Source organism: Penaeus chinensis, chromosome 21, assembly GCF_019202785.1.
Source record: "Penaeus chinensis breed Huanghai No. 1 chromosome 21, ASM1920278v2, whole genome shotgun sequence".
Taxonomy (NCBI): Eukaryota; Metazoa; Arthropoda; class Malacostraca; order Decapoda; family Penaeidae; genus Penaeus; species Penaeus chinensis.
In genome coordinates, this window is record NC_061839.1 from 272,522 (window position 1) to 287,521 (window position 15,000).

General features: G+C 39.0%; 1 protein-coding gene across 1 annotated transcript in view; it reads left to right on the plus strand.

Moving 5' to 3' along the window:
- Window positions 1–10,298, plus strand: part of LOC125036761 (ionotropic receptor 21a-like) — a 16,688-nt gene extending 6,390 nt beyond the window's left edge. The window contains exons 4-11 of the mRNA XM_047629639.1: window positions 762–994; window positions 2,784–2,909; window positions 5,239–5,425; window positions 6,682–6,918; window positions 7,620–7,906; window positions 8,464–8,601; window positions 9,101–9,287; window positions 9,820–10,298. Of these exons, the coding sequence (XP_047485595.1) occupies window positions 762–994; window positions 2,784–2,909; window positions 5,239–5,425; window positions 6,682–6,918; window positions 7,620–7,906; window positions 8,464–8,601; window positions 9,101–9,287; window positions 9,820–10,086 (1,662 nt within the window). The 3' untranslated portion in view covers window positions 10,087–10,298. The remainder of the gene's footprint in view (window positions 1–761; window positions 995–2,783; window positions 2,910–5,238; window positions 5,426–6,681; window positions 6,919–7,619; window positions 7,907–8,463; window positions 8,602–9,100; window positions 9,288–9,819) is intronic.
- The last annotated feature ends 4,702 nt before the right edge of the window (window positions 10,299–15,000 follow it).

Genomic DNA, 15,000 nt, shown 5'->3' on the forward strand with positions numbered 1-15,000 from the left:
TCACCAAAGAGTCAATTACTAATCCTTTCCATCGCGACTGTTAAACCCTTTTCCTTGATTCTCGGAAAGATTGAAAGATTTCTTTTATTTTTATTAATATTGTTAATGCCTTAATGATAACCACAAAGTCAATTATAGTGATAATAACCACATCGATATTAATAGCAATATAAAAAGAAATTGAATTTTCGAGAACACAAGGAAAGAGGAAATTCAGTTTAATTAAAGCATATGTAGAGATTTTTTATTAAGGGTGTTTAATTAAGGATAATTGATAGGGATAAATGATTAATTAAGGATAATTGATAGGGATAAATGATTAATTAAGGATAATTGATAGGGATAAATGATTAATTAAGGATAATTAAAAATAATTAAGGATATTTAAGGATTAAGCTATTAAGCATGTCTAAATTGCCATCCATATTTACAACGCAAAAAAAACGCTAAACTAACATAGACACTGACCGCGATAACAAGTACAGTCAGCTAAACAAATGCATCTCTACAGTTAAAACAAGAATTTCATATATTAAATAAACCCTTCCGGTAAAACAAGAGCAACAAAGACATGAAACATTAATTACAAATAAAGATATAACAACCCAGTCATAACAAAAACAGGACAGACACACAAACGAATAACAAGAACAATTAACCCCAAAACAAATAAACAAATGCAAACAATTACACTTAAAACAAACAAACAAACAAAACAATTGCAAAAAAAAAATTACGGCCTCCCCCCCCCCCCCTTCCAGATTCGCCTCAGCTACCGGTGCACCAACGTCGTGGTGATCAGCCGTGACCTGACCTTCCTGTACGCCTTCGCCAAGAGGTCACTCCAAGGCCGCCTGTTGGTGTGGTCGACGAAGCTCCTCCTGGTCACCCGCCAAGCTCTACAGGAGGTCCAGAAGCTCTTGGAAGCTCACTGGACTTTCGCCATGATGAACGCGGCGATTCTGAATCTTTGGGAAGACGAGGGCGGGGCCAGGTATGGAGGGAAGGTGGAGGGAGGGAGGGAAGGTGGAAGGAGGGATGGAGGGAATGAGGGAGAATGAGAGGGAGGGAATGAGGGAGGAAAGAAGGGAGAGAGGGAGGGAGGGAATGAGGGAGGAAAGAAGGGAGAGAGGGAGGGAGGGAATGAGGGAGGAAAGAAGGGAGAGAGGGAGGGAGGAAAGGAAGCTGGAGGGGATGGAGGTGGGAAGGTGGAAAGGAAGGATGGAGGGAATGAGGGAGGGAGGGAAGGAGGGAAAGTAGAAGGGATGGAAGGAGGGAGGGTGGGAGGGAAGATGGAGGGAATAAGGGAGGGAGGGAAGGTGGAAGGGATGATAGAGAGGGTAAGTTCAGGGAGGTAATTGGTTGAGGGAGAAAGGAAGGGAGGAAGGGGCTGGTGAGAGAGGAAGACATATAGGTGAGGAAGAAGGAGGGAGAGAGAGGGAAGATGAGAACCACAGGGAAAGAGAGAGTGAGAGTAAAAGGAGGGTAACAGTACGAAAGGGAAGGGAAAAGATGAGGGCAATAGAAGGAAGGAGGAGGAAGAATGAGAGAGAGAGAGAGAGAGAGAAAGAGAGAGAGAGAGAGAGAGAGAGAGAGAGAGAGAGAGAGAGAGAGAGAGAAAGAGAGAGAGAGAGAGACGGAAACGGCGAGAGAGAGAACGAAAGAATTTGCAAGAGAAAGAAACTATAATCCTTGGATAATAATACTATAATCGACCGCAAAACTAAAACTAACTCAGGCGTTCTCAAACTTATCGAGTTCAGGGCTTCCCCCGAGGAATTTTCAAAATTTACTACTGCCCCTTCATAACAGTTCAAATATAATCACATATATCATCCTATGCAACATACAGTACATTTAGCTAAGCTTTGCCTATGCGTATGATCTTAAGATTAAAATAAAAAAAAGGATTTTTAAACATCTCAATGCCTTTCTAACAGTCACAGGACAATGGAGGGAGATAGAAGAAAGAGATGAAAGAATAAATTATTATCTATTATTTTCATTGATTATTTAAAATTCTCTTTCGCGTCAGCAGCTAAGGTTATTAGCGGCGAACACATTATGGATTAGAATATAAAAATATCTAAAACGCTTAAAAATCTATCATTAAATAAAGTCTTATAAAAAAAAAAGAGAGAGAAAAAAAATGATGGTGTGTGTCTAAAAACGCTTAAAAATATGACGTGAATGTTAAAAATATGACGTGTATCTTAAAAAATTATAACGTGTATCTTAAAAATATAACGTGTATCTTAAAAATATGACGTGTATCTTTAAAAAATATAGCGTGTATCTCAAAAATATGACGTGTATTTTAAAAATATAACGTATATCTTAAAAACATGACGTGTATCTCAAAAAATATGACGTATATCTAAAACGCTTAAAACAAAAACAAAAACTATACCCATAAACAAACTCTCACAAATAATGAAACAAAGGGTTTAAAAATAGCACCTCAGGCCCCATTCCTTCCAGATATGACGTGTATCTTAAAAAAAATATGACGTGTATCTAAAAATATGTCGTATATCTTTAAAAAATATGATCCTTAAATCTACCCTTAAACAAACTCCCACAAATAAAGAAACAAAAGGGTTTAAAAATAGCACCTCAGGCCCCATTCCTTGCAGATATGACGTGTATCTAAAAATATGTCGTGTACCTTAAAAAAAAATATGATCCTTACATCTACCCTTAAACAAACTCCCACAAATACAGAAACAAAGGAAAAAAAAAAAAAAAAAAAAAAACAACAACTCATGCCCCATTCCTTGCAGATATGACGTGTACCTCCACCTGCCTTACGGGGACGGGGAAAAGTCGCGCCGTGTGGCCAGCTGGACGGCCGGGCGGGGCGTCGCTGCCTTCGCCGGCCGCCGACTCTTCCCCGAAAAGTTCTTGGAGTAAGGTCGAGGATTTTCCTTCGGTTTATTCTTGTTTATTATTCTCGTTGGTTGTTTATTTATATTTCTTCATTGATCTGTTTGTGTTTATTTAGTGTTTTGGTTTATTTTTTTCATTTGTTATTTTGTTTTGTTATTTAACTATATATTTATTCTTTCATCTCTTATTTTATTTATTTATTCTTTCATTTATCTGTTTTTTTTCCTTGATTCTTTCATTTATCTGTTTTATATTTATTCCTTGATTTATCTTTTTTATTCATTTTTTTCAGTATTTACCTATTCTTTCATTTATCCGTTTTGTTTATCCATTCTTTCATTTATCCGTTTTATTGATCTATTCTTTCATTCTAGTTTATTTATTTATTTATCTTTTTACCTATCCACTCTTTTATTTAACTATTTATTCATTATTCCCTTTGTTTATTAGTTTACTTTGTTATTCATTTTGTTTATTGATTTATACGATTATCTGACTGTTTTTTTTTTTTTTTTTTTTTCCTAAGCGGCATTCTATAATATGTAAAGATAGATGGACAGATAGATAATTTAACAGTTATCTATTTTCTCTGAGGACGGGTTCTTACTTAAAAAAACTTTGAATTGAATAATTATCGTTTACTTCCTTATTCTTTCCTGGCATCTTACAGAACACGATAGATAAAATAGATAGTTTGAGGAGTAAGTGGGTCGTGTTCCTTCGTAGTTTTTTTTTTTTTTTTTTTTTTTTTTTGTGAAGTGGAGTGGAGTATGGTTATCTGTTTTTACTTATTCTTTTATTTATCTGGTTTTATTAACTTATTCTTTCGTTTTTCTGTTTTTTATTTGTTTATTCTTTCATTTATCTGTGTTTACTTATTCTTTTATTTATCGTTTTTTATTAACTTATTATTTCATTTATCTGGTTTTTATTTATAATTCAATTTACCTCGTTTTACTTATTTTTTTTATTTATCTGTTTTATTAGCTTATTCTATAATTTATCTGTTTTATTAGCTTATTCTTTCGTTTATCTGTTTTTACTTATTCTTTTATTTGTCTGTTTTTACTTATCTATTCTATCATTTATCTGTTTTATTAACCTATTCTTTCGTTTATCTGGTTTTATTTATTTATTCTTTCATTTATCTGTTTATCTGTTTATTTACATTTCTTTTTTATGAAGTGCTGTGGAGTATTGTTATCTGTTTTTACTTATTCCTTTATTTATATGTTTTTATTTATTTATTCTATCATTTATCTGTTTGATTAACCTATTCTTTCGTTTATCTGGCTTGTATTTATTCTTTCATTTATCTGTTTTTACTTATTATTTTATTCATCTGTTTTTATTTATTTATTCTTTCATTTATCTGTTTTTCTTTCTTTATTTTTTAATTTATTTATTTTTACATATTCTTTTATTTATCTGATTATTTACATTTCTGTAAAAAAACTGTGGTATATATATTTATTTGTTTTATTAACTTATTCTCTCATTTATCTGTTTTTATTGATTTATTATTTCATTTATCTGTTTTATTTAATTATTTTTTCATTTATCTGATTTTATGAACTTATTCTATCACTTATCTGTTTTATTTACTTATTCTTTCGTTTATCTATTTTTATCAACTTATTCTCTCATTTATCTGTTTTTATTTTTTTATTCTTTAATGTATCTGTTTTTATTTATTTATTCCTTCATTTATCTGTTTTTATCAACCTATTTTTTCATTTTCTTTCATTTCATTATCATTCATCATTTTTTCTTATTCTTTAATTATGATTACGTTTTTAATTAATTTCCTGCACTTAGATAAGATAGAGACATATCGAGATAGATAAATAGATTTATTATTTTCGTTATTGTTATTGGTGTTCTATAGAGTATATCTTTATGTAGATAGAACTGGATAGGTTGATAAATAATTAGGTAGATTGTATATTTTTCGCCATTTCGTTATCCAAGACTCTTACTGAAGGATATATTCACAGAGAGACAGACCAAAGAGAAAAAGAGATAGATAGGTAAATAGATATTAGAATACATTCGTGTTTTCATTTGTTTTCACATCTCGACGTCTTACAGATTGAATTTACCTAAAACTAGTGAAATTCAAAGATAGGTAGACTGAGAAATAGATAGATTGATATCTTTATCTAATTTCTTATCCTATAACCCTGTATAGCATATTCCTATTGAGAGAGATAAGTGGACATACATAAACATACATCTAAATACTTTCTTTCGAATATTCCTCTCACTATACTTTTAATTTTGACCTATCATTTCCCCTTCGAAAATACCTTTCACTATACCCCCCCCTCCCTTTCCCTCCCCTTCCAGCTTCCACGGCGCCGAGGTCGGAGTGACTGCCTTGCCCTTCCTCCCCTTCTGGGACGTGTCGAAGGAGAAGGGCAAGGGCGGCGCTGAAGAGGAACGCTACACGGGTTCGGACTACATGCTGCTCGAGACGCTGGCGGGGAAAATGAACTTCACCATCCGCGTGCTGCCGTCGTCGTCGTGGGCGGAGGTGAGGGAAGGAGGAAGGAGATGGAGGGAGGGAGGAGGGAGGGAGGGGGAGGGAGGGAGGAGGGAGGGGGAGGGAGAGGGTAGGGAGGGGGAGGGAGGGAGGAGGGAGGAGGGAGGGATGGAGGGGGGAGGGAGGGAGGTGGATATGGGTGGAGGAGGAGGGAGGGAGGAGGGAGGAGGGATGGAGATGAAGGGAGGGAGGAGGGAAGGAGGGTGGAGGGAGATGGATGGAGAGGGAGAGGGGAAGGGAGGGAGGAGGGAGATGGAGGAAGGGGGAGGATGGAAGGAGGATGGAGGGAGATGGATGGAGAGGGAGGGGGGAGGGAGGGAGGAGGGAGATGGAGGAAGGGGGAGGATGGAAGGAGGGTGGAGGGAGATGGATGGAAGGAGAGGGAGATTGAGGAAGAGGGGGTAAGAAGGAAGAAAGAGGAGGGAGATGAAAGATGGGAAAGAAGGGAAAGATGAAGAGGAGGGAGTAAGCGAGTTGCCGTTGCCTTCGTGGTCGGAGGTGGGGGAAAGAGGGGGAAGGAGGAGGAGGGAAATATAAGAAGGGGGAGGGAGGAATAGTGAGATAAAGGGAAGGGGAGGGAGATGGAGGAAAAGCGAGGGGAGAAGAGGGAGATAGAGGGCAGGTAGATGGAGGGAAGAGGAGAAGGAGATAATGGGGAATGGCAGGAGAGGGAGGAAAGGGGAGGGAGGGGAAGATTCAGAGAGGGGAGGAAAGGAGAGGGGAAGGAGAGAGGGAGAGATTTAGGGAGGGGGACACGGAAGAAAGAGTAGGGAAATTGAGGGGGATGAAGGATGGGGGAATGGAAGGAGAAAAGGAGGATGCTGTAGTCTTCGTGTTGGATATGAGGGAAGGGAAGGCGGAGGAATACTCATACTATTACTGCTACTACTACCCAACTTCTACTACTACTCCTCTTCCTCCTCCTCTTTCAGCTCCACTCTTACTCCCACTCTTACTCCTTCTCCTAATTCCTCCTCCTCCTCCTCCTTCACCTACTCTAACTCCCAATCTTGCTCTTACTCCCACTCTTACTCCTCCTAATTTCTCCTCCTCCTCCTCCTCCTCCTCCTTCATCTACTCCAACTCCCACTCTTACTCTTACTCCAACTCTTACACCTCCTACCTAATTTCTCCTCCTACTCCTCCTTCTTTTTCATCTACTTCAACTCCCACTCTTACTCTTACTCCTACTACAATCATAACAACAGGAACCCCCCCTCAACACCTCCCCTCCCCCACCCTTCCAGGCCACGAGACTCGTCGAGGAGCGGCTGGCCTTTTGCTCATCCATCTACCACATCGTCTTCCCCGACCGCCAGGAACGCTACGATTTCACCTACACCTACGAGTTGGCGCAGTTGTCCTTCAGTCTGGCCAAGCCCTTCCTCAGGCCCCGCTGGCAGAGTCTCTACTACCCGCTGACCGACGAGGTGTGGGCGGCAATCCTCGCGGCGGTGGTGGTCGTCCCACTGGCGGCGTTCGTGGTGAGTGGGGGTAGTAGGGAGGGGGTGGTGTGGGGGGATAAGGGGATGGGGGGGATAAGGGGGTGGAGGGGATAAGGGGATGGGGAGGGGGGGATGGGGTGGAAAGGTAGAGGGAGGAGTGGAGGAGGAAGGAAGGGAGGGATGGGAGAATTGAAATGTTGGAAATGTTAGAGGAAAAGATAGAGATGGGTAAAGGGAGAGAGAGAGAGAGAGAGAGAGAGAGAGAGAGAGAGAGAGAGAGAGAGAGAGAGAGAGAGAGAGAGAGAGAGAGAGAGAGAGAGAGAGAGAGAGAGAGAGAGAGAGAGAGAGAGAGAGAGAGAGAGAGAGAGAGAGAGAGAGAGAGAGAGAGAGAGAGAGAGAGAGAGAGAGAGAGAGAGAGAGAGAGAGAGAGAGAGAGAGAGAGAGAGAGAGAGAGAGAGAGAGAGAGAGAGAGAGAGAGAGAGAGAGAGAGAGAGAAGAGAGAGAGAGAGAGAGAGAGAGAGAGAGAGAGAGAGAGAGAGAGAGAGAGAGAGAGAGAGAGAGAGAGAGAGAGAGATGAGGTAGGAAGATAGAGAAAAAAAGGGAAAGGGAGAAACAGACAGACACAGAGACACCGACAGAAAAAAGCGAGACAAGCAGACAGACAGACAGACAAAAAACAGACACACAGACCTCATTAAAACCTCACATGACCAACGCCCTCTCACCTCGATGTGCTTCAGATCACCCGCCTCTGGCCCGTGGGAGAAGCGGAGGAGGAGAGCGGGGCAAGGGCGTGGCGAACGAGGCTGGGAAGGGTCGCTCAGGACTTCATAGGGATGCTCCTCGGGCAGTGTCCCCCTCAAGGGCTACCCAGGAGAACTTCAACTCGAGTCCTAGTTGGGACTTGGCTGCTCTTCTCCCTAGTGGTGGTCGCCGTCTACCGGGGGAATCTGACGGCTTCGCTCATGCTGCCCAAGTACCCGCCGAGGCCTGAGACGCTAGCTGACCTCCTCACCGCCGTGGATGCGTAAGAAAGTTGAAGAGACAGAGAGAGAGAAAAAAAAAGGGAAGAAATGGATATCTGTCTTATTATGTCAGTCCTCCCTCTCCATTTTCGGCATATCGTTTTCTTTATTGGTTTCTCGTTTTCATTATCGGCATTCCATTTTCTTCTTTTTTTTCCTGATTTCGATTCCTCGTTCGTTGGCACAAAAAAAAAAAAAAGAAAAAAAGAAAAAAAAAAACGCACATACCTTTATTGACAAAAAATAAGAGCTTTGGAATTCTCTTGAAATTTATCCCTCCCCCTTTTCGTTATTTAATTCCTTCTAGGCTTTACGTCCATTAGTTTAAACAATGATTTTATCCTGATTTCAATTTCTTTCCTTATTCTCTATCTTATTCCGTGACCTTATGTCTGCATTTCCACATCTTGAAAACAAAACATATTCCCTCCATCAGAAATACTTTGCCATTTTCTTCACCAGTGCTGCTACGAGATACATTCATAGATACTCGAAGCATCTTTCACAAACTCTTCCAATTCATCCAATCAAACCGAGTTAATCGCCTTTATACGACCAGAATCGCCATGCCGCCCTACGGAGAGGATCACCGTCGTTTCTTCAAGGCTTCAGATTCCATTATCTTCAATAGGGCAGCGGATCTCATGGTGATCGGGCCGTCGGTCATGGAAGGACTGACTGGCGCTACGCAGAGGAAGTGCGTTCGATTTGCTTCGTTTGGGTGTTAGAGAATTCATGGTTGTTGTTGTTCTTGTTATTATTATTATTATTATTATTATTATTATCATTATTTTTATATAGTTACATCTATCTATTTATTTATCTATCTTTTTTTTTTGGAGGGGAGTCGATTTGGTTTATTTATTTATTTTATTTTATTGTTTTGCTCCTAGTGCCTTTGACGTGATCATCAATACAATACCCAAATTAATGCCACATCTCTCCCCCCTTCCTGCTGCTGCTCCGTCCCTCCGTTCCTCCTCCGTCTCTCCCTCTTCCACCTCCTCCTCTTCCTCCTCCTTCACCCTCTCTCCTAATCCTTCTTTTTCTCCCTCCCACTCCTCCTCCTCCTTCTCCTACCTTCTTCACTCTCCCTCTCTCTCCCACTTCTTACTCCACCTCTCCCACCTCCTTCGGCCTCCCACCTCCTCCCCCTTCTCCTCCTCCCCCCCTCCCCTTCTCTCCCCTCCCTCCAGACAAGCCGTGATGAGTGGGCGGCGCCACGTACAGCACACGATAGCCGAGAGTTTCACGGACGCCAACGGGGAGACGAGGCTGTACCTGGGGCGAGATAGCGTGTTCCCGGCGCCCTCTGGCTGGCCCATACCTCACGACGCCCCTTATAAACACGTCTTGGATCGCAATATCATGGCTGTACTTGAGGTGGGTGGGTGTTGGCGGCGAGTGGGGTGCCCGGTGATGCTGGGGAAAATGGTAGGTGGTGTGAGAGTGGTTGGTAGTGATGTGGTGTGAGAGTGGTTGGTGGTGTGGTGCTGGGAAAGTGGTTGTGATGGCGGTAGTAATGTTGATGCTAATGTTAATGATGTTGACAGCATTAACGAATTATGTAATACTAGTAGTGTTGTTGTGCTTGTTGCAGTAACAGAATGTTTTCAGTGTGCAATGCAGAAAGAAAGTTATGGCGCTTTCACCTATTATTGCAAAATTATCATGTGTGAAGCTTCCATCTAAGTGTATTTTATCAAAATTATTTCAATATTACTTTTGTGTATACAATCAATTCAAACAATTTCACAACCGAAATTGAAACATTCAATAATCTTTTTTAGGATAAAAGTCAACCATAGAAGATTTCATTCCCCAAAAAGTAAAATTATTTTGCCATACATAGAACCATCTCTCAACCCAAAACAATTCTCAAACGAAACCAGTTCAGCCTCAATCTCTCCCTCAGGCCGGTCTTTACGAGAAATGGGTCGAAATAATGATCGACAGAGCACGCCGAGAGAGCAAGGAAAGACAACAGCGGCAACGGAACCAGCAGGAGAAACAGACGGAAGAAACGGCCGTGGCGGAGACTAACAGGAACAGCGAGAAGCCCCTCACTCTCGTTCACCTTCAGGGCCCTCTCATACTCCTCCTCCTGGGCCTCATTTTCAGCACCTTCACTTTCACTCTGGAGGTCATAGTTGTCCTCTGGCTCTCCTCGAGGCAAGGGTGAATTTAGTGCATGGATGGTTCTGGGGTCAAATTTGCTACATGGATGGTTCTTGGGTCAAATTTGGTACACAGATGGTTCATAGGTTAGATTTGGCACATATAGTGTTCTTGGGTCAGATTTGGTACATGGATAGTTCGTGGTTTATTTTTTTAATTTGGTACACATGTGGCTCCAGGGTCAAATTTGGTATATGGTTGATGCTCGGGTCATATTTAGTACATGGAGGGTTCTTGGGTCAAATTTGGTATATAGAGGTTTCTTGGGTCAAATCTAGTACACGGTGGGGTCTTAGTGTTAAATGTGTTAGTAGCTTGGTGGTAGAATTTATGGCTGATGTTTGTAGGATTATATCTATTAAATTCACAAATTACCCTTCTCTTTTTCTCCTAATTTCGGATTCTTCCTTTTATATTGATATAGTGTAAGCACTGATAACATGCATTTTTGCTGTTTAGATATTTTTACACTTCATTCTGGTATTTATTTATATTGTTGTATTGCAAATGAGATACCAACAGTAAAAACAAATTGTTCATAAAGCATTTGACCTATTTCCTAAAACTAACAAAAATTCTTGTTATTTCAAATGTAATTTCCTCTTCGTTTTTGCATTGTTATTCATCTCTTTATCTTTATAATTATTGTCATTATAATTATTATGATTATTATTGTTTTTGTTATTATTCTTATTACTACCATTGCCATTATTATCATTATCAGCATTATCATTAAGAGTACTTGTAGAAGTATCATTATCATTGCTATTCTTCTGTTCCGACGCGTTTTCTGTTTTAGATCTGTATAGAAACGCATTCTTAATATTACAGAAAGTATGTATGAGGTATCATTATCAGTAATGCCTTACTGAATACATATAAACGTGTCTGCACTGTATTTTATGCATACATACTACACAAAGCAAATGCAAAGATATTTCATTGCGTTTTATTTACCGCCAGTAGTGTTTGTCGATGTCATGAATGTTACTAGTATATGTTAATTCGTGGGAAGGGGGAATCTTACACTAAAAAGGACTCCCTTCTCTCTCTCTCTCTCTCTCTCTCTCTCTCTCTCTCTCTCTCTCTCTCTCTCTCTCTCTCTCTCTCTCTCTCTCTCTCTCTCTCTCTCTCTCTTTCACACACTCTCTCACGCCCTCTCTCTTTCATTCTCTGTCCTTGTCCACGCCCTTATCCCTCTCTTTCTTCTCTTGTCCACGCCCTTATCCCTCTCTTTCTTCTCCTTCTCCTTCTACTTCTTCATCATCTTCTCCCTCTCCCTCCCCCACTCCAACGCTTCCCTCTCCCTCTCCCTCCGTCTCGTAATCCCTGGCAATGTATAACAATGAAGGAGATGGTACTACAAAGCGGTGAAGCAGGTATGACCCCACCCAATGACATAGAAATAAGGGTTTATTGAATAATCGTGAAGGATTTCGAAAGAAAATACCAAAAAAGAAACAACAAATGTATTTAGAGTGTTTTTATTTTTTATTTTTTTTTATGAATAGTTAAGATACATACGGTAGACTTAGAGTTAATAAAAATATGTAAATAAAAGCAACTACTGATAACAATAACCATGAACACATACAGTGAAATCAAAGCATCTATACAACAAAAAAAAGCATGACTGGATTACAATTCTGGAATGTGTGTGTGTGTGTGTGTGTGTGTGTGTGTGTGTGTGTGTGTGTGTGTGTGTGTGTGTGTGTGTGTGTGTGTGTGTGTGTGTGTGTGTGTGTGTGTGTGTGTGTCTATACAGTAAGTTTAGCGCAAATAATGTGGGAGAGATATTTGTAAGAAGTTTATCTTTCATATCACTCCCTCCCCCCCTCTCTCTCTACCTTCCTCCCCCCTTATCATTCACTGTCTCCGTATTATTATATCTTCTTCGTTTACCTACTTCCAACTTCCCTTCATTTCTATTCCCTTTGTCATAAAATCATTAGGAAAACAACCAGTAATTCGTTCGTATCAAATTCATTGTATTGTTCTTTACGTACAGTAATAACATTTTTAGTGAAGATCGTGGTGATGTGTAAAAAAAAGATCAATATCATAGATTTAAGACGTAGCCTACATACATGCATGCATACTGACATACGTGCGCGCGCGCGCGCGCGCGCGCGCGTGTGTGTGTGTGTGTGTGTGTGTGTGTGTGTGTGTGTGTGTGTGTGTGTGTGTGTGTGCGCGAGTAAGCGAGTATGGGTGTGCATATACGTATATAAAGCAATATGATATACGTTTATTTCCTGGAACAGCAGTCAACTTAAGCGCCCCAGGAATAAGCTAACTGGCAACGAGACGACATAAGAGAGTACTGCGAGCGAAATTGTCGATCTTTACACCTTGTTTATATTTAGATTCGCGTGAATGGCAAGTCAGAAGGAGAGAGAGAGAGAGAGAGAGAGAGAGAGAGAGAGAGAGAGAGAGAGAGAGAGAGAGAGAGAGAGAGAGAGAGAGAGAGAGAGTGAGTGAGTGAGTGTGTGAGTGTAAATATCATGACGTCACCAGAAACAGTTAAGTAGGCTCTAAAATATAAATATAAAAAAAAGTGAAAATAATAGAATTGTGAACCATAATCATATAACAATGGGCGTTAAGACTGACAGGATTGCGGTTGATATTCAAATCATTACCATAAGAACATCCAAGCAAATTTTATCCATTATCATTATCATTTAATATCATTTTTGATCATTATATTCCTATCTTTTTTTTAATAAGAAAATTGACCGTCTTTCTAAAAACACACGAAATTAATACCGAGATGTACAGTCGGAAAAAGAAAAGAAAAAGAGAGAGAGAGAGAGAGAGAGAGAGAAAAAAAAAAAAAAAAATACACATCGTTACTTTTACTTGTGATCAAAGAGGAACTGAACGCTTCTCTTTGTTAACACCTCACCTCGCCATTCCACACCACTTCGTCAATTTTACATACTAGTTTGTGCAAAAGGGTTAACCATACTTTATCTTCCCTCTGACTGTACGGTAAAGGAGCCCCAATTTTGGCACAATTTACGTTCTTTCTCTCTCCAAACCTGCAATTTTCGAGGAACTTTCACGGTACTTCCTTGCTCCTGAGTCGGACATGGTTCGTATACTGGGTACGTTCGAAACGCGATCTATAATCTCTCTAAAAATAAAGAAAAAAAGTGAATAAATGGTAGATAGATAGATAAATGAATAAATAAAGATGCGATCTATAAAAAAAAAACCATAAAAAACACATGAACAAATGAACAAATAAACAAAAATGTATCAATAAAACAAATAAACAATTAAAAACGAAAAACAATAACAAATAAAATTAAAACAAATAATTATAATAAATCAAACAACAACAAAAACAAATATTTTTTTTTTCGAAACAGTCTAAAATCTCTCTGAAAAAAAAAAAAATAGATAGATAAACGAAGAAAAAAAGAAAAGAAAACATGGTCTATAATCTCTCAAAAAAAGAAAAAAGAAAAAAGAAAATAGCCATAATTTAAAAACACGGCCTATAACTCTCTAAAAATAAAGAAAAAAATAGAAAATGGATATATAATAAACACACAAATATAAGAATAAATAAATAAAAAAACAGGAAAATAAAGGTAACAGATAAACTCTAAAAATAAAGGGGAAAAACTGATAAAGGATGAATAAATAAAAACACGATATATAATCTTTAAAATAGATATATAAAAAGAAAAATGGATATGTAAATAAATGAAATAAATTATGTAAATTATACAATGAATGGTGATAATAAATAAATAGTAAAACGAGTAATAAAAATAATGAAAATAATGATTAGAAAAAAATAATGATTTGAATAATATATACGTATATAACGTATATAAATATATATGAATATAAACATACAAAAATGACGACTCAGATATGATAAAATGAATAATAATAATAATTATAATAATAATAATAATAGTAGTAGTAGTAGTAGTAGTAGTAGTAACAATAGTAATAATAATAGTAGTAATAATAATGATAATAATAACAATAATAATAATAAAATAACCATAATCAATAAATAAACGAATGAATAAATAAACAAAAATAAAAAGAAACACGTGGCAATTCGTGAACTTCCATCAACTCTCAATAAAACACAAGAGAGAGAGAGAGAGAGAGAGAGAGAGAGAGAGAGAGAGAGAGAGAGAGAGAGAGAGAGAGAGAGAGAGAGAGAGAGAGAGAGAGAGAGAGAGAGAGAGAGAGAGAGAGAGAGAGCGAGAGAGAGAGAGAGAGAGAGAGAGAGAGAGAGAGAGAGAGAGAGAGAGAGAGCGAGAGAGAGAGAGAGAGAGAGAGAGAGAGAGAGAGAGAGAGAGAGAGAGAGAGAGAGAGAGAGAGAGAGAGAGAGAGTGAGAGAGAAAGTGAGAGAGAAAGAGAGAGAGTGAGAGAGAGAGAGAGAGAGAGAGAGAGAGAGAGAGAGAGAGAGAGAGAGAGAGAGAGAGAGAGAGAGAGAAAGAGAAAGAGAAAGAGAAAGAGAAAGAGAAAGAGAAAGAAAGAGAGAGAGAGAAAGAGGAAGAGGAAGAAAAAGAGAAAGAGACAGATGACAGACACGGAGAACAATAAACTTAACAACAAACAAATATAAAACTTGGGTGTAAATAAAAGCTAAACAATTACTCCAACATAATTCACACCTTGAAGAAAACAGACACCGTATACGTCCACCTCGTGATTCAATAATTACCGTGTAGTTGCCTTGCTACCGCTGTCGTATCACGCAATGGCGAATTAGGGGTGTGTGTGAAATATTGACAGGTAAGCATACTTACCATCGATTTACCATTAATACAAAATGCCTGTTCAATCACAAGCTCTTCAATAAAGCTATATAAGGCCACCTTGCCTACTAGCGTGACATCCCACTATATTAATGATACCTAAGCATGTGTATATAAGCGTA